This window comes from Zingiber officinale, chromosome 4A (assembly GCF_018446385.1).
Source record: "Zingiber officinale cultivar Zhangliang chromosome 4A, Zo_v1.1, whole genome shotgun sequence".
Classification (NCBI taxonomy): Eukaryota; Viridiplantae; Streptophyta; class Magnoliopsida; order Zingiberales; family Zingiberaceae; genus Zingiber; species Zingiber officinale.
Genome location: NC_055992.1, coordinates 2,683,193 through 2,700,996, shown reverse-complemented (window position 1 = coordinate 2,700,996; position 17,804 = coordinate 2,683,193). Strand labels below are relative to the sequence as shown.

The 17,804-nt window shown below is 38.3% G+C and overlaps 2 protein-coding genes across 5 annotated transcripts; both read right to left on the bottom strand.

Annotated features, from left to right (window-relative positions):
- Positions 1–165: 165 nt before the first annotated feature.
- LOC121969256 (protein WVD2-like 7) lies at positions 166–6,985 on the bottom strand. 4 transcript variants are annotated; one of them, XM_042519245.1, is made up of 12 exons: positions 6,826–6,985; positions 6,202–6,724; positions 5,990–6,106; positions 5,567–5,708; positions 3,745–4,482; positions 3,009–3,335; positions 2,609–2,670; positions 2,431–2,526; positions 2,154–2,244; positions 891–974; positions 484–572; positions 166–384 (listed from the first exon to the last, which is right to left on the bottom strand). In XM_042519245.1, exons 4-12 carry the CDS (start codon positions 5,633–5,635, stop codon positions 357–359), a joined length of 1,584 nt encoding a protein of 527 aa, XP_042375179.1. In that variant the 5' UTR covers positions 5,636–5,708; positions 5,990–6,106; positions 6,202–6,724; positions 6,826–6,985; the 3' UTR covers positions 166–356. The 4 variants fall into 4 exon arrangements, with proteins under 4 accessions (XP_042375179.1, XP_042375180.1, XP_042375181.1 ...); XM_042519246.1 differs by having other exon boundaries at positions 6,202–6,256; positions 6,826–6,984; XM_042519247.1 differs by lacking the exons at positions 5,990–6,106; positions 6,202–6,724.
- A 1,091-nt stretch (positions 6,986–8,076) lies between these two features.
- LOC121969255 (ras-related protein RABA2a-like) lies at positions 8,077–11,352 on the bottom strand. Its single transcript, XM_042519244.1, has 2 exons — positions 11,067–11,352; positions 8,077–8,742 (listed from the first exon to the last, which is right to left on the bottom strand). The coding sequence occupies exons 1-2, from the start codon at positions 11,235–11,237 to the stop codon at positions 8,242–8,244; spliced, it is 672 nt and encodes a 223-aa protein (XP_042375178.1). The 5' UTR covers positions 11,238–11,352; the 3' UTR covers positions 8,077–8,241.
- Between the last annotated feature and the right edge of the window lie 6,452 nt (positions 11,353–17,804).

Here is a 17,804-nt window from a genome sequence, read left to right as displayed (position 1 = left end):
CATCTTAAGAAAATGTACAAACTATATGGGTGTGCTTGGATGATTGAAAATAAGTTAATATAAATATAAGGTCGAGGAGTCTATTGGAAACCAAAACCTTAAGGATATATTTAGTCCTAGAAAGGAAATTTGCTGGTATTTGCATAAAGCTGGATTCGAACGAGAGACTGTCAACAAGTTTTATATTGGGGAACATGAATTTAGGTGCGAATACAAGATCCTCTACAAGGAGACAAATATGTCACATATTTGTACACGGTTGTATAGACTAGCTAAGCTACTACAAGGTCCCCCCTAAAACAGGAGGCGTGCATGACAGATGATGTTTTACTTCAGGTGGCTCACAAACATTCAGGTTATCGCCATTTTGGTGTCTCTGATCTCCTGTTTGGAAGAAAGAAATGATGGCAGAGTCAAAAGCATGGCCGAGAGAATTTATTTGTCCTGATGTAGGAATTTGAATTAGCGCAAAAGATGATGCACCTTGTCTTTCTCCCGTCAACGGATAGATCATCAACCATCCTTGATTGCCTCCCTCCTTGAGATAAATGCGTCTGTTGAGTGATGAGTGGCTGCAAATTTAGGTGAAGGTTGGTAGATCAACAGGCCAATAATGGAAATAAGGTATCATAAAAGTGGCAGTAGATCTGGCAAAGGGCAGAGAGGAAAAGTTTAGCCCAGGAATGAGGCGTTCGACTCCAACTGATGTGTGGATCCGAGCAATCCCATTGAGAGCTAGGCACTTCAGAAGAAAAATCAAAGGGGAAGCTAGAAACCACATGATTAAACGCATGAAAAGTGAATGGAATGCATGCATCTGCTCCATGGAAGGTATGAAAATACTTTTACAAGCATAACATTAAAATTTTCTAAACAATACAAGCCTTGACCTTCTTAGTTGCTGTCAGATTCCTAGATACCATAGGAGCTATCTTTGCATCGATTTGTTGAAACTGTCTGTCTTTGGCATTTCCCTGATCGAAATTCAATGAGATTAATCAGCGAAAATGAATAAGTACAAGAAAGTGCAAACTTTCAGAGATGAATATATCATGAGAAAAAATTGTTTATTGTTTCATGTGCATGAAATAAGTACCTAAAAGCTGAACAAGTGGGAATGATAAAATTGTATTGCAATCTGATTCAAGAGATGTATAGCACATATATATAGGACCCAATATGAAATCCTAACCTAAACAATTAATGTGGGACTAAATCCATTAGACTAATAATGCAACAGATTTAAAACTCTTAACACCCTCCTTCAAAAAATGTGAAACCACCACATAAGCAGCCCCCCCTAGAGCCGGTCCCACGGATATGGAGGAAGGTAAATGCAGGTACATAGCTGAAAGCGCTCTTAACACCCTCCTTCAAGATTGAGCATAAGATCAATTCTTACCAAATGAAATGATGAAAGCATAAGCATGAGAAAGTAAACATAAAATCGGCATACAAGTGAAACCAAATTTTGACTAGTACCAAAGTTTTAATTCCTTGATTTTAAAACAACCATCATAAGCAGAGAGAGACTAGAGAGAGAGAGAGATCTTGGAATCACTCTTAGACTTTCCATGAGGCGACACTTACAACAGCATGAAACATATAGAAGATAAAAAGGGAGAAGGAACTCACTCGACAAGGGTCTTATGGTCGACACAATGCACCAACAACATGCAAAGATAGCATAGAAGAGGAAGGAAGAAGGAATAGGAAGAACCAAGAGGATAGGGAAAAAAGAAGAGGGAGAAGAAAATGATCTGCACTTCCATATCTGGATATCAGAGAGAGGAAGAAGTAGATCAAGTTGTATCTGGACCTTCATTGGCTAGATATGAATGGGTATCAAATAATTGGGTATGTATGAGTACCAGACCTATTTAAGTCAGATATGATTAGCCTTGTTATCCTTAATAATCGAGTTTGGATCAGGTTTACAATTGCTTAAAATAAAAGGTATCAATCAGTTTGAGTACCCATTTATCGTACAAAGTAATTAATTGGTTTCAAATAGTAGATAGCAATCGATTTGGCATAGGAGATAGTTAATCAATATTAGATTTGGATAGCATCTTTAAACCCATTACTATCCCTACTTATTCATCAAATTGGTGCAATTTGAGACAACAGACCCATTTTACATAAAATAATACCTCTTTTTGTTTAGCTCCTTTGGTTGTTTGAATCTGGGTCTCAACTCTGACACAAGTTGTAAGCTTGGTCCGAGAAGGAAGGTTAACTGACCTGAAAAATTCAAATAAAATGCATTCAGATTCTAAAAAGCGTAATTAATTCATAAATTAATAACAACAACAATTTAAGACAATATTAAACCTTGCTAACAGCACTGAAAGAACAATTATATATGTAAAAAAAAATCAGACGTGTGAATTTATACACAATAAAATCAGAATCCTAAACAAACATCACCTTGACTTGGGTGGTGCAACAAGTGCCTGAGTTCGCTTCAAGCTATTAGACCGACTATCAACTGCCAAGGGAATACTTCTTACTCCTTTTTTGTCCCTAAAGTTCGCAGGGAAAGATTAAGAAACAATATTTGGAAGACGTCAGCTTACTGCAAAGATGTCAATAATATGGTTTTTACCTTTTAACTTCTGGTCTTCTCTTTGTCAATCCATTTGTTGCAACGTCTTTGTTCATCATGACCTGTAAAAATGGAAGGATGAGAACAGAAAGATGAAGCAGTAAGCAAAAAAAATGTTATTTATGCAACTAAAATATCAAAAAAGAAGTTCTACTCTAGAGGAAAATTAAACAAAATATAAATGGCTCGTGTCAAAATATTACCATACGAGCAATATGTAAATGTTAGAAGTACTTTTTGATAAATTTTTATGCACAAAGAACAAATGGTTCAGCATCATATTCCTTGAGGAAATTATTAAAAATAATCAGAATCTGAAAGAAAATTTATAAGACAAACTAGATGAGGCTATTTTAAATGAACACCATATTTTGCAGTACTTTAAAACAAATTTATTCACCTGTGAACTTGAACTATCCTTAGGGTGAATTGGCTTAGATGCATGCAAGTTTGAGCCCCCAGAGGTCAGCTTTTCTGTACTTCCTCTTTTGCTTGCTCTTCTTTCCATTACAAGTGTAAACAGACCTGGGGTAGTTAATATAGTGTGTGTTTCTATATGTGGTCTACTTGAAGCGACCGAGGTAGGCCTAGTAGAGCTTTTGACCGTACAAGTTGTTGCCCTGATTGGAGTTTGACTAGCCATCTTTGATGTCGTTCTTATTCCCTTTGATGACTGAACCACATTCACCTTAGTTTCTCCTCTGATGTTTTTACCTGAAGCAAGGTCCTGAGCACACACAAAAAATGATTGGTTGTCTTAGTTATGTAAGATAAAATAGAGGTTTTAATTTTTTTAGACATTAATTTCTATATTTATTTTTACTTTTGATAGTTGCACGTTAACTATCAAGAGTTGCATTTTGGTTCAAAGGACGCACATCTTATCAGCTACCTTTGATAGGTAAATCTTTATAACAGAATTAGTCAATAAAGGTTTCGCTCAGAAATGCTTCAGCAAAGGTGCCTAGGATTCAATAGCAATATATAACACATGCAATTAAATCAACAAGAGGACTTGAGATTAAGGATCAGTCACAACCTTCTTAATTTTTTTAGAGCCTCTTTAGCAACAATTCAAGAAAAAATGTCTCTCTTTTGACGTTGAAAAAAATGGTCAAAAACAAGTGCTGCAATACCTTAACGTGGGAAATTGATTTATAATCCAGGGATTTGACAATTGATTGTGACTGATGAGAGTTTGATTTGCTCGTATCTAGTGTTGTCCCTTGTGCAACTCTTCTGGGCTTCAGATCTAATACCTTGTCCTGTGGTTTCTGCATGACCTCTTTATGGTCAAGATTGCTCCTAAACTGTGATTTCTCCTCTAAATCATCAGTATGACGCAATGGTGATGGAGTCTCGAATGGTTGCACCAGCAACATATTGTCAGAGTTCTTAGTTTGCTTAGGGCTATCCAAAACTTCTATCCGCAAAGTAAGATTAGGCAGTGTGGAATCTGGACATAAGCATCTTTCTTGAAGTGGCTCACTATGGCTGATTTCTTGTTCATAGGTTGTTCCAGGTTCAGCTTCTTCTGTGGAAGAATGAACACTGTAGTCTTTCCCATCTCTAATGTTTTCATATTGTATAGCTGCTGCATCTTCTTCTCCACTTTGACTAGAAATACTACAATCACCACTATAATCCAGTGTAAGCTCTGTTTGCTGATTCTGTTCAGCTTTCCTTGCTCTAATCCTTCTATAACGCTCTTCAAAATAGGCTTTCTTTTTTGCAACTAGACCATTGAACTTCTCTAGTTCCTCCTGACATCTGTTGTGAGTAAAAACTGACCTCCTTTCCCATGACAATGTTTCAATTGGAAATCGTCCAAAGGAAATGGAACCGTGATCAAGCATTTGAGATGCTGGAATTTCCTGGAGGAACAAGTTAGCCATAATTGAGTGGGAATTTTGTATAGTAGTGAAGAGTAACCATCATCTGCATGAGTATGATTTTTGACTTGCAACATTAGTTCTCAAAAACTGTCTAAGAATGGCAGCCTTTGTCTATTATAGACCAGCATAGCAATTTGTGGACCATAAACTGATGAAAAACCATGTCACACAATTACTAAAAAACTGAAAAAGAAAACTTAAAGACTAATTACAGGGAGCCATAACAAATCTATGCTGATTCTGAAAAGGGAAATATGTGATATAGAAAGGGCATGGATCTGCCATTACCTGGTACAGCATGTTCCAACTAATTCATACTCAGTTTATACAAACTTAACACAGCCAAAAATGCTAGATTTGCAGCTATCCATAAAAATAACAAAATTGCACAAAAAGCTCCATCAAATGAGCAGAACTATAGCAAGGTTATCTTAAAATACCAAATGAAAGGAAAACATGTGCTGCAAAGATAGACTTATCAGTTACTACTTTTTTCTATCACAAGAGACGAGAATAATAAGTTTTGATCAATTTCAGTTCAAATACTAGCCTAGTCCATGGCTTGATTGCTCCAGCATCATGAAATTTTTTTTGTTATGTTTATCGTCTGTATTAGTCCTTTTTTGAGATACTAACATATTTGTGCATTCTATGTGAAATTCCATTAAGTAGACTACCTTCTTGGCCTTTGGAATTCCTTTCTCTCTCAAAATAAGTAAATCATATTCTTTTCTTTAGTACGTATTATGAATTTCGGAACATGAATCTTGCAGTTCATTTATGTTTTATCAATGTTTTAAACTCTTTTTTTTCATTTTTTCTTTCATTACATGAACTAAGTTCATTTACATAATTGCCTCTATTAGCAACTGCTAATCATTATTCCCTTCATTCTTCAAATTGTCTAATAACAAAACCCTGAATTATGATTCTGTTATAAACAAATCAATAGCATTAGTACCTGAGTGGACAAATAAAAAAAGGCTTGAGTAGTATGCAACTCAAGGGCACAAGAACAGGAAATCAAAGAAATTATAGAATGTAGATAATGGAAAAAAATTACATGTGACTCATATCCATCAGAGAGCTCCTGAGACCATCCTTGATAAGCTTCATCAACATCAGTTGCCATTTGATTAGTTGTCAAGCAGGAAAAACAACAGAACTAACCATGGAGGGGATACTTCTGGTTCCTGAATGTCATTCTGCACCAAAAAAATTTAGCAGCATCAGTCATTAAACATACAATTGAATAAGATTAGTAAGAAGGTAGCACATAGCAAACAAAGGAAAACAATCTAACTTTTGATGACAACAAGCCAAGCAATTAATTGACAACAAACAAAGCAATTAATTGACAACAAATACAAATACAAATCAAACTTTACAGTGTGACGCTTTAAGGTGTTTAATTACTCAGACGTAGACATTTGAATGATATCAAGTCTCAAATTTCTTAGTTTCAGTCTAACCAGATCCAAGTTACCTCTTTTATGATTTAGACTAGTGGAAGACTTTTGCCTAACAGCCACCGGCCCAAACTCATAAACATCTCACATAGGAGAAAGCTATCGTCTTATTTTGCACATCTTCCCTCTTTTTTCTGTCACAAGTTCACATAAGGGGCATGGTTAAAGCTTAACATATCATTGCCCCATCATAAATGTACCTTGCTTAATTTGATCAAAAAGAATGTACCTTGCTTATGCAACCGCCTGGAAACTTTACATGCAGTGCCCCCTCTTCTCCAAGTCTTCAAGGACAATAATTACACGTGAGTTCATCAAAACTCAAACAAGCACGCTCCTTTTACTGTCTCCCATCAAGTTATGAGAGAAAAAGGGAAAACCTAAATAAATTCGCAAAAGAAAGACGTTGGGTCAAGTCTCCATCCCCAACCGATAAGGATGTACATTTGTTGGGGGTTCAGTCATCAAGCATTCAAGCGGGGTTCCATCAACCATGGACTTTTATGGCACGACATAAATCTAAGATGATAACCCACCACGACTAGAGCGAGTTTCCCTGGCGCTGAGAAATTCACAGACGTCCATATCCGAGCATCTGCTTACATTTCGAGACGAACAGAGCTCTTTTTCGTTGAATACAACCTAAGATTTAGACGCATTTCGCCCCCCTCGAAGCCCCATGCCACATCCTCAAATTTGTCCCAAAACTTTTCCAATTCCAGCACCAGTTCACTCAGCGATTCAAGAAATTTCTCAAAGAAAGGAGGAAAAGAAAATCAAGGATAAAACGACGAGCCAGAAAAATGAAACCCAAACTCCATGAATCACCAAGATGAGAAGAGACCATACTTACTGCAATTTGAGGAAAGTACACTCGGATCCAAGCCTAGGGATTCGAAATCGCCGCAGATTCCTTCATGAAAAAGGGCACAAAACCCCTTAAAGAAGAAGAAGAAGAACTGGAGCGCAGCGGAATGTGGGAAGAGATGACGACCATGTGAGCCTGCCGGTGGACTTTGGAAGCAAGCTATTAATAAGGGATTCGGTGAAAGAGGCGGGAGCGAGAGAGGGGGTGCCGATCTGACCGTCCATTCGGACCATGCTACGCTCTAGTCCGTCGGATCAGAAGTCAGAGGACCCCACCTCTCTCGGTCTCTAGACGGGACTGCATGTGCCACTGTGGCTTATTTATTACGCCGTATTCTCCATTATGCGACATCCCATTCAAGATAATTATTAAACATAAAAAAAAGAACATAAATAAATAAAATGCTGGAAAAAAATTTCTTCAATTTTTTTTTAGTAACAATTGCTTCTAAAGTACTGCTTGTCCTACAACGAAAACATTGACATGCCAATCTAACTTGCCTTGAGTTTCAATCTTTTTCATTCAAGTTTTTGAAAGAATTATCTCTGTTTTCTGATCCTACAATCATTGCTTCAAATCTTAGCTGAGAATAAGAGCAACCAACTCCTAAGAAATGCAGACTTACAAGTTAGTTCAGGTGTTACTGTCTTATGACTGTAGATCAATTATTTATCAAATTTAATCATGTACATGATTGTAGTATTGGGCGTAGAAACTAGTAAATAACATTGGAGTAGTTGAAACGTGCCCTATGAGGTACATAAACTCATTAAATTTATCAGCTTTAGCTTGATTGCCATCTCTCACTGTCAACGCCATCGATAATAACAACAATTGAGATGTCTACTACATAATCTTTTACTTAACTAGGATCACAATGAGACAAGATAACTTCTGTCACATTAAGGTTTATAAAACTTTTGAGAAACCAGCCGACAGACAAAATTATGTATATTTTTCAATTGAAGTGACAAACAGTGTATCTGAATCTTACTTCATGAGTTGTTCCTGAAGATCTGGCAGAAGTGGGCTCAGTTGCATGTTCTCGGACAGCGTGTGGACGAGTGGTGCCAAGAAATGAATTTATTTTAGACTGTTGTGCATGTGAGAGCCTCGGTTCATCAGATCTGTATCTAGTTATTGTTTTATGATGCCTCATCTGAATCAAACAAATGAAAACAAAATTATACAGAAGTAATGATTGAGAATCTTAGGCAAATGGGTGAACAAAAGGGCTGAACTGAACTGAACTTCATGACATTCAAATTAGATTTAGTCAACAGCTTGCGAGCTTGGGAAATGCTTTCCATTTGAGCACATAATTTCAATAAAAACTATATTTGTTTTCATTCCTGGGTAATACATCATGTGAAGGCAATATAGGATGGAGTATATCGATAGCTATGTTGAACAGCATCTACTTTGTGTGTTGGTAGCATTAGTCTCTGTCACCTCAATGGTGTTTCCTCCCTTTATGTTCTCAGAAGCTCCTGGCTTCAGCCTGGGTTCTGTGGAAGAGATCAGGGACTTCTTGCACATGATGGTATATATCTCGGAAAGAATGATCTGAAATGCCTTCTCCACATTGGTAGCCTCGAGGGCAGAGGTCTCCATGAAGAAAATGCCTTCCTTCTCAGCAAAGCTTTCAGCATCCTCTGTGGCGATGGCACGGAGATGCTTGAGATCAGTTTTATTACCAATGAGCATGACTGTGATGTTTGAATCAGCGTGATCACGGAGCTCCTTGAGCCAACGACTGGCATTTTCGAAGGACTTAGGCTTAGTTACATCATAAACAAGGAGTGCACCAAGGGCACCGCGGTAGTAGGCACTGGTGATTGCTCGGTATCGTTCTTGACCTGCTGTGTCCCATACCTGTGCTTTTACTGTCTTGCCTTCAACCTGAGAAAGACGGGACAATGATGAGAAGCGATATAAGGTAGAGGTATGAACAAATAGAAAAGTGCATAAATATAAAAAGCTGCCTCATAACATAATTAGTACAAGTTCTTACCATGGGTTTTCCAAACAGACCTATAAAATACTATATCATTCACAAGAAATCCTTCTTTAACTCTTTATCAGTTGATCCACCTTCATCAGAATCATTCTCCCTCTTGAAATTTGATGTTCGAGCCCACCCATGATAATTTTGAAGGCTCAAAATTCCATCAGATTTTCTATGAAATTTAGCGTATACGCAATGAATGAAAACATTCAATGGCTACATTTGTAGTTTCACCTTTTACCATACAATACATAACAGAAGTATCATCAACAATTACCTCTTAGTTGACTAGTACTTTCAGCCAGCCTTATCAAGAAGAGTAAATTTTATGCAGATTTTAAGATTACTGAGAAGAGAATAAAGAAATAGTACACAATCAATAAAAGAGGAGAGATACACAGAGTACTAACTGACAACGACTACAGATTTCACAATCAAATCAAGATTCAAGTATAATTCACTGGTTACCCCCAAAATGAAACTTGGTTTACATGTGTTAAAATATGAGGAACTTTAAACCTAATCACTTAACTTGCAAAATATACCGAGTAATAACACCTTTTAAATACAAGTAATCCATATGAACCTTAAACAAAACTTAAAAAAGAAAATCAAAAGAAAGAGACCAAGTTTCACTAAAGAAGTATGAAAGAGACCTCAACCATGGGTGATATTATTAGGTCATACTTAAACTTGACTGTTCTATAATGCAACAAGCTGCTGTATCTATAGCCTAGAACAAATTTTTAGTTATGAGCATTGCCGCCAAAAGGTAGGGTTATTTTTTAGAACACGTTCTTATGGGATTTGGGCAAAGTCTACTAGGACAGCCAAACCTCAAAAAAAAAAAAAAAAAAAAAGAAGTTCAACTGTTGGCTTGGATCATTGAAAGAGACAAGCCCCATGAAAGACTACTAAAACAAATGGCATTATCCAGGACCCATCTATAATTTCCTCCAAGAATCGAACTGGTAATCACTTAATTTGTTTTCATGCTATCTTATCGCTATGGGTTGTTAATGAATAAATCCCTTTGTTATCAGAACCCCTCTTACATCTAGAACTTAATTGTCTTCTTCAGGTGAAGATGGAGGATGATTGTCTATAAAAATATGAAAGGACTTCCTCTCAAATGACCACGGGCTACTAGGTTCAAGAGAAGCTTATGGATCCTTAAATGAGAAATCAAACAACCAAACGAAGTACCCCCAATGGCCTACAAGGATGGTAGCACTTTGGGCCGATTAAATTTCTAGTTGATGTTTACCTATAGTGACAGATTTCTTTCATTTTCTTTCTTACACATATAATTGTACATTGTACCTTCTAAATTATATTTAGGTAGGTTTTCCACCTTCCATTTCCTTCAGAAAAGGAAGATGCCGAGTGCAAGAAAACTTTCTACTCCTTTCTGTCATATTTATGCATAGGTGTCGTGTGGAAGGCAGTTATCTAGTTCTTTCTGTCAAATTCATGCATTCAAGTTGAACTAATTACTGAAGATTGAAAAGGGAATTATGGTGCTACTTTTGGTTTTTGCAAACTATAAAGTCTTGGTGTTAGTCTCTTCTTTCAAACACTAAAAGTGAGGCTTAAAATTGAAATGGAATCGAACTGTAGAAATTTATTGACGGCAGACATTAAATTTTTCTAGCTGGAAATTCATCCAGATAGAAAAATCAATTTTAGCATATTCCTTAAGTTAAATCACTAGGAAGCGAGATATTGGCCCCAAAAATTAAACTATGTTACTTCTCAAGTAATCCTTTTTGTCTTATAAAAATCTATTGAAACCTAGAAGAACAAAAGTAACTAGCTCGTGACTTACAGTTTTTCAAACTCATTCCATCATATAGTTATCATGAAAGAACGATCGGGCGTCTCATTTTCATCCCATAAGTATGACTAATCAATTTTAAAATCATAACCAAACTCGTATATTCGAACTCCAGTGGATAGCAAAGGAAATGAAAGAAACAGCCAAACATTAGGCGCCGATCTCTATCAAGAAACTTGCTAAATCCAACAAAAGTGAAAATTTTCGATTAAGTAAAACGTAGAAAGATCCGAATGTGATTCATCAAAATCGACATATCAAAATTTGAACACCTAATGAACTCGAAGCGACACTGTAGCTTGAGATCCCTCAAAGCCACTCGAAGACAACAAGGCCAAATCTTTGAATATCTCGTATAGTAAATTGGATATGGAACAAGACCTGGAGGGTGCGGGTGGCGAATTCGACGCCGATGGTGGACTTGGAGTCGATGGAAAATTGGTTTCTGGTGAAGCGGGAGAGGAGGTTGGATTTGCCAACGCCCGAGTCGCCGATCAAGACCATCTTGAACAGATAATCGTACTCCTCCTGCAATCCCCCTCGCCTCGCCATCCCTTCGTAGTCGTCGTCGCCGCCGCCGCCGCCGCGTCGTCGTCAATATCGCAACGTGATTGGTTCGCGTGGGATTAAGCGATGGCCAGTGTTCTCCAAAGCGATACGCTTCTATTTCTAATTAATATATCGCCGACATTCACGATAATAAATCACGTTACATGGTATAAAACGATAAAACCAGCCCAAGGCTCACCTGCTATGCTGTTCCATGGAGCCCAGAAGAATTAATCCACGTGTCGATAAAACAGTGGCTAAAAAACGGGTAGGATAGTAATGTGCGATCCGAACCAGGAACTCCACTTTTATCAGGAAAAAAAAATCAATGCCCACCTGAATTTTCTCCATTTTAAAATTATTAAAATATTAAAAGCATCAAAACATGCCATTTTGCATATTCAAATTGTTTCTTTTTTTTAATTATCAGTACTATTAATTAAAGATAAACTCTGAAATTCTTTCTCCTGTTTTTTTTAAAGAAAGCTTTTGGAATAGAATTTCTTTAGGAATCGTAAAATGGGCCTTTCAGGCGCAGGGACGGGCCCAGCCCAGTCGGCCCTTTTGAGAAGAGAAAGAAAGATGAGTTCAACAAAACACAAACTAAATGATGAAGTACAAGTAAATTCCAAAGAACAAGATTAGTTTAGCATGATTGCAACCAACAAAGTATATTTTTGTTTATACTTTTTAAAAGTTGGTAAATAATATTCTCAAAAAGAGTTTTTGATTTTTGCAAAATATCAATGGTAGAGTGAGAATTGTTTTTTTCTTAAAAAACAAAAGTGCTTCATTTTGATTGTGCTTTTATAATTTTATATTTATTTTAAAAATTCTATGTCTATGATATAAAAATTATACATTAAGGGTCTCAAATTTTATTTAAACTATTAAAATGTTGGGGTCATAATTATAATTATAAATATCTAATGTCAAGTCATAAGTTAATGTAATCAAATTTATGATTAAGAAATATGACTTAAGAGTTTAATTGTTATGAATAAATTAATATGGATATCGTGCATAATTTTTTATTTGTTAAGGGGTCAAATTAAAAATAAGTAAATTTATGTTTCTATAAATAAGGGTTATGGTCCCAGTTTGCCGACAATATTTTTGTTTTATTTCCTAATCGACAAAACTCTTTGGATATTAAGAAAAATCTGTAAATTGAAGATCTTGTTCAGAATTGATTGCATACTATGGATTCTGATACACTTCCATAATTTTGTGATTTTTGTCTATCCAATTTATAATTTCTTAAAATTTAAATAGAATACATGAGATTTGCATTGAGATTTCTCAATCCATTTTTCTATCATAAACAAGTTAATTACTATATATATATATATATATATATATATATAGCTGCGCTATGCGGCAGACGAGATCCAAGTGATCCAAGTGCCTGTACATGTCATAGTGATCCAAGTGCTTGGATTCAATCGAGACACCTAAATTTAATGTTTTTAATTTTATTTTAAATCAACATTTTCTTAAAGATAGATACTATATTTTGTGAACATCTAAAATTTTTTATCTTGAACAGTATAACTGAAGAGGAAAGATTGAACCCTACAAGGAAAATCCTATTAGTTTAAACTTTAAACTTATTATAACACAACTTTTAAATTCAAATATTTTAAACCCTAAATATATATAATGTACTTCGTGAGCATCTAAAATTTTTAATCTTGAACACTATAATCCAAAGAGAAGTCTGAACCTTTAAATTTATTATAACCCAACTCTTAAATCCTAAAATTTTAAATTCAAAATACATATAATATTAAAAAAAAATTTATATATATATATATATATATATATCAATTAAAAAAATTAACATTTTCTTATATAAATTTTTAATGCATTAATATATCCCCTCAACATATTACAATATTCAATTGGGTGCGTTAAAATATTTTTTTTAAATTTTATTTCTAGGGTCCAGGCTTCCCAATTGAGTTATAATTTTTTAGCTATTTTTTTTTAGATTTTACCTCTAGGGTTCAGACTTTCTAATTAGGTTATAGTGTTTGGTTTTAAAAAAAAAATAAAATAAGATAAATTTAAGTATTTATTGAGTATTGTAATATGTTGAGGGAATATATTAATGTATTAGAAATTTATATAAGAAAATGTTATTTTTTTTAATTAATTTCTATAATTTAAAATATTAAAAAATTAAAAAAATGAGTGATCTTTTGTGCACATGCACAGTCATGCACTGTGCGGTGATTGTGCAGGCGTGCAGGAGTTCTATATATATATATATATATATATATATATAGATATATATATATATATATATATATATAGCGAAAATATATATACATTTGTAAAATAAGGAAGAAAATTCATTTCAAAAAATACAATGAAAAAGAAGTCATTGAGTTCTTATTTTAGGTGCAAGTAGTTTAATTTGATAGAGCAATTTTGACTTATTTTATTTTTATTCTACTCATCCTTATTTATAAAAACTATTTGAATTAATATGATTTTTTTCAACGAATGTACAAAAACACTTGTCCAAACTCCAATTAAAAAGATAGACTGATGAGCAGATTGAAAAATATCACAGAGCTTCAATAATATTAATTGTCATGTCCAATATTCAACATCTTTAGTCATGCAAAATTAAGTAATCCTATCTTGAAACTGAGTTGATGGCAATCAAGAAGTAATGATGAGGCGGCCCCTTATCTTCACTGATGGTCTTCTGTTTCTGTAATCATAAGTCGTTAGTGCCAAGCTGAGAGGGAATTTCCAGCGACGGCCCTCCGACACTCAAGTCACACACCGACAAGTGAGGAAAACAAAGGAAGCAAAGAGGAAACAACAAGCAGTGGTTCCAGAAGACGTCTATGCATACCTCCGCGGATGGCTGCTCTCCTCCTTATATAGAGCTTCGACGGGTAGACTGCACGCTTCCCGGGCAGATGCGTATTCCCAAACTTTCTCCAAAAGCTATCATCGGGAAAGGATCCCTGACATCTTACCATAACGGGGGCAAACACATCTCTGCCAAGGCGACGGAATCTTCTTCCGTACGATCTTCTGTACATCTGTGTCGTTAGTCGGCGACACCGACTCCCAAAAAGATATTGTCAAGTGTCCTTAGTCTTATTTGTCGGCTAGTAGTCCGACTGGATTCCTCTTGATCGGTCCGACCGACCACTTCTTTGACCTCATACGCCTATGTCTGGGCTGATCGGCTTGAATGCCTTTGCCTTGGTGTGTTGGAGGCTCGGCCAACCCTCTCTGAACTTTTTCGACCACTCGGGGACGAATGACATTCCGATCGGCTAGTCCCTTAGTTAACCACCCCTTGACTTTGGCGACCATCAAAGCGCTGATCTTCCTTGGAGGTGGGCCTTGCTGAGTCACCACCGGATCACATGCCTACCCTTTAAGTCTAGTCGAAGGAGATTATAAGTCCGACTGACTAGAAAAAATGGTGCGAAAATATTACTCCCTACTTGGCACTCTGGTCGGATATGCTTCTTCGCAGGCAGATGAGGGAACGCCCGAATATGAGTTTGCTATCCCCGCCCAGTTGGCCCATCCGAGCCAGTCAACTTAGGTAAACCGTTGACTCGCTTTTTTTTTTTCTTTTTTGTCTAACTTATTTCTTTTTTTATCTCGCAGCCGACATCATGATGAGGGCACGACTGATTGGGCAATCGAAGCTTACTACTGTTGACGTCGACAAAGTAGTGGTCAAAGTTTTGGCCGAGCGCGGGTTCCGATCAGACGATCTTCCAGAGCCATCACCCATCGATCACGGGCCCGTAGGTATTCAAGAGGCTGGTGGGGAGTCGGGTCAAGTGCCGACTGAAGGAGCGGTGATTGGTGCGCCGATCGCAGAACCTCCGGCCACTCAATCCATTCCCGAGGAGGGCTCACTATCAGAGACGTCGCTTGAGAATACACGCAAGAGACGCCGAGCGGAGAAAGCTGCTCGCTCAGCTTCTTCAGCGGTGAGGATCACCGATCGGATGGGTGCTCCTGGACCAACATTGCCGGAGGCCACTCATGTCTCCTCTGACTGGACACCCTCCGACCCTCTTGTCGGCCCTCCCATCACCAGTCTGCCGCTACTATCGAGTCAGGGTCGCGTCTTAAGATCAAGCATCAATCCTGCGCCCTCTTCTTCTCGCGCTGGCCGGTCGGCTTCCTCTCATTCAGCCCCCACTGGCCGGAGACGCGTCACTGCAACCCTCCATCTTCCAACCGAAGAGCTTTTTAGCAACGAGGGACTTGGCAGGCCAGATTGAACATCGGATCATTATTCGAGGCCAATTGGCCGAGGTGTGGGAGGATGCATGTGCCCGAGCGACGATCGCGCCCCCCGGGTGTATTAGCAGATAGCCACACTAGGCAACTTACCAGTGTGAGTTTCTCTTTCAGTTCCTGTATCAATTAATCTGGCCTTGTCTCTGATCTAATCTGGGTTTTGATTTCTATAGTTTTGGGTAAACGGCGATATGTGCCAGAGGCTCGCTTTTGTGGAGGATGAGCTAAGACGGCTGAAGGAAACTTCCGGGCAGTCGGGTACCACTCATGGCCTGAACGACACTCAGGTGGCTCAACTGCAGGTCGATTTGGCCAAGAGTGAAGAGCTGCTCATTGCCGAGCGAGGCAAGAGTACTGAGCAGGCCGGGTATATCGACCGACTCAAGAAGGAGAATACTACCTTCGAGAGCAAAATCATGCTCGCCACTAACCGCAAGCAAAGGGTCGTTGACGATCTGGAAAAGAAGAATGTTGAGGCCCGGGCTCTTGAGTGGAAGCTGAAACAGGCCGAGGACGAGCTGAAGAAGGTAGAGGACCTGCTAGCGTCCGAGCGGCAAGCCCGCGAGTCCGAAGAAGCCACTTTAAGGAGCCAGCTGTCCGATAAGGATGCCGATCTTGCGGTGGTGAAGGCAGACCTGGAGAGCGCCCGGTCGGCTCTAGAGACACATAAAGAAAGCGAGCCTAGCTGCTTCGAGGAGATGAAGGTGGCCTGCATCCGGTCTGATACCTTCGTTAACAAGTTCGTAGACCGAATTCTTCAACTTTTCGGACTTGCCATTGACAACGTTTTTGACCAACTCAAAAAGAAGGGACACCTGCCCGCCGATCTGGAAGGCACTATCATTGACTGTGACCAGCTCAACGACTCCATTCCAGACGATGCTCTGAATTACTTGGTATGAGTGTTGACATCTCCTTGTATGCCTCGTTTGGGGGTCTTTTGGTTGTACTTTCTGTTTGACTTCATCTGATCGGCGTAAACTTTAAGACAAAATTGGGACCCGTCTTCTTCTTAACATTCTTCTTTTTGCCGTTTTTACGTTTGTCTTCCAAATGTGACAAAGTGATCGCCTTCATAGCCAGCTTTGCCAGTTCATCTGTTGTTTGGTTCTCCAATCAGGGAATTTTGTGTATGACAACTTCTCGGAAGTTCGCCTTGAGCTTCTCGAAGGCCTCCGCATATAGCCTGAGTTGTGCGCTATTGATCTCGAACGTTCCGTTCAGTTGTTGGGCGGCCAACTGTGAGTCTGAATGTAGGAGTACCTTGGTGGTACGGACATGCCAAGCTGCTTATAGGTCGACTATGAGTGCTTCATACTCAGCTTCGTTGTTGGTGATTCGGTAGTCCAACCGAATGGATAACTGCATCCAGTCTTCTCTCGGAGATATGAGTAAGATGTCAATTCCACTTCTCTGACGAGCGGACGACCCATCCACGTATACCTTCCATGAGGCTTTCGATTCTGGATTTTGTACTTCTGTGACGAAGTCCGCCAATGCTTGTGCTTTTATGGCCGACCGGGGTTGATATTGGATGTCAAACTCACTGAGTTTAGTGGTCCACTTGATTAGCCGACCGGACGCCTCGGGGTTGAGCAATACTCGACCCAAGGTGCTGTTGGTCATTACGATTATGGAGTGAGCCAGGAAATAGGGTCGGAGCCTTCGGGCGGCGAGAACTAATGCATAAGTGAGCTTTTCGAGACCGGTGTAGCGAGACTCGACATCTTTCAATATGTGGCTCAAAAAATACACTGGTTGTTGTATTCCCCCCTCTTGCCTGATTAATGCCGATCCAATCGCAGATTCGGTAGATGATAGATAAATCCAAAGCGGCTCCCCCATGATCGGTTTAGCCAAGATGGGCAGGGAGCTAAGATATTGCTTGAGCTCTTCAAAGGCATGGTCACACCAGTCATCCCATTGGAACTTGGTTGCTCGCCGCAGAATCTTGAAGAACGGCAGGCTTCGGTAGGATGACTTGGAAATGAACCTTGACAAAGTCGTGATTCTTCCGGTCAGCCTCTGCACTTCTTTTAGATTGCGGGGTGGTGGTATATCTTGGAGCGTCTTCACTTTGCCAGGGTTCACCTCAATCCCCCGCTCGGTGACGATATAGCTTAAAAAACGGCACATAAGTCGACAGATCGGAGAGACTTAATTAAAACACCTCTCCACCACTAAATTTAAATTAAAACACCCATTTTAAAATTTTAAAAAAATATATATATAAAAGGAACGACTCTAAAATCACGAAACCGTTTCTGGCCGAAG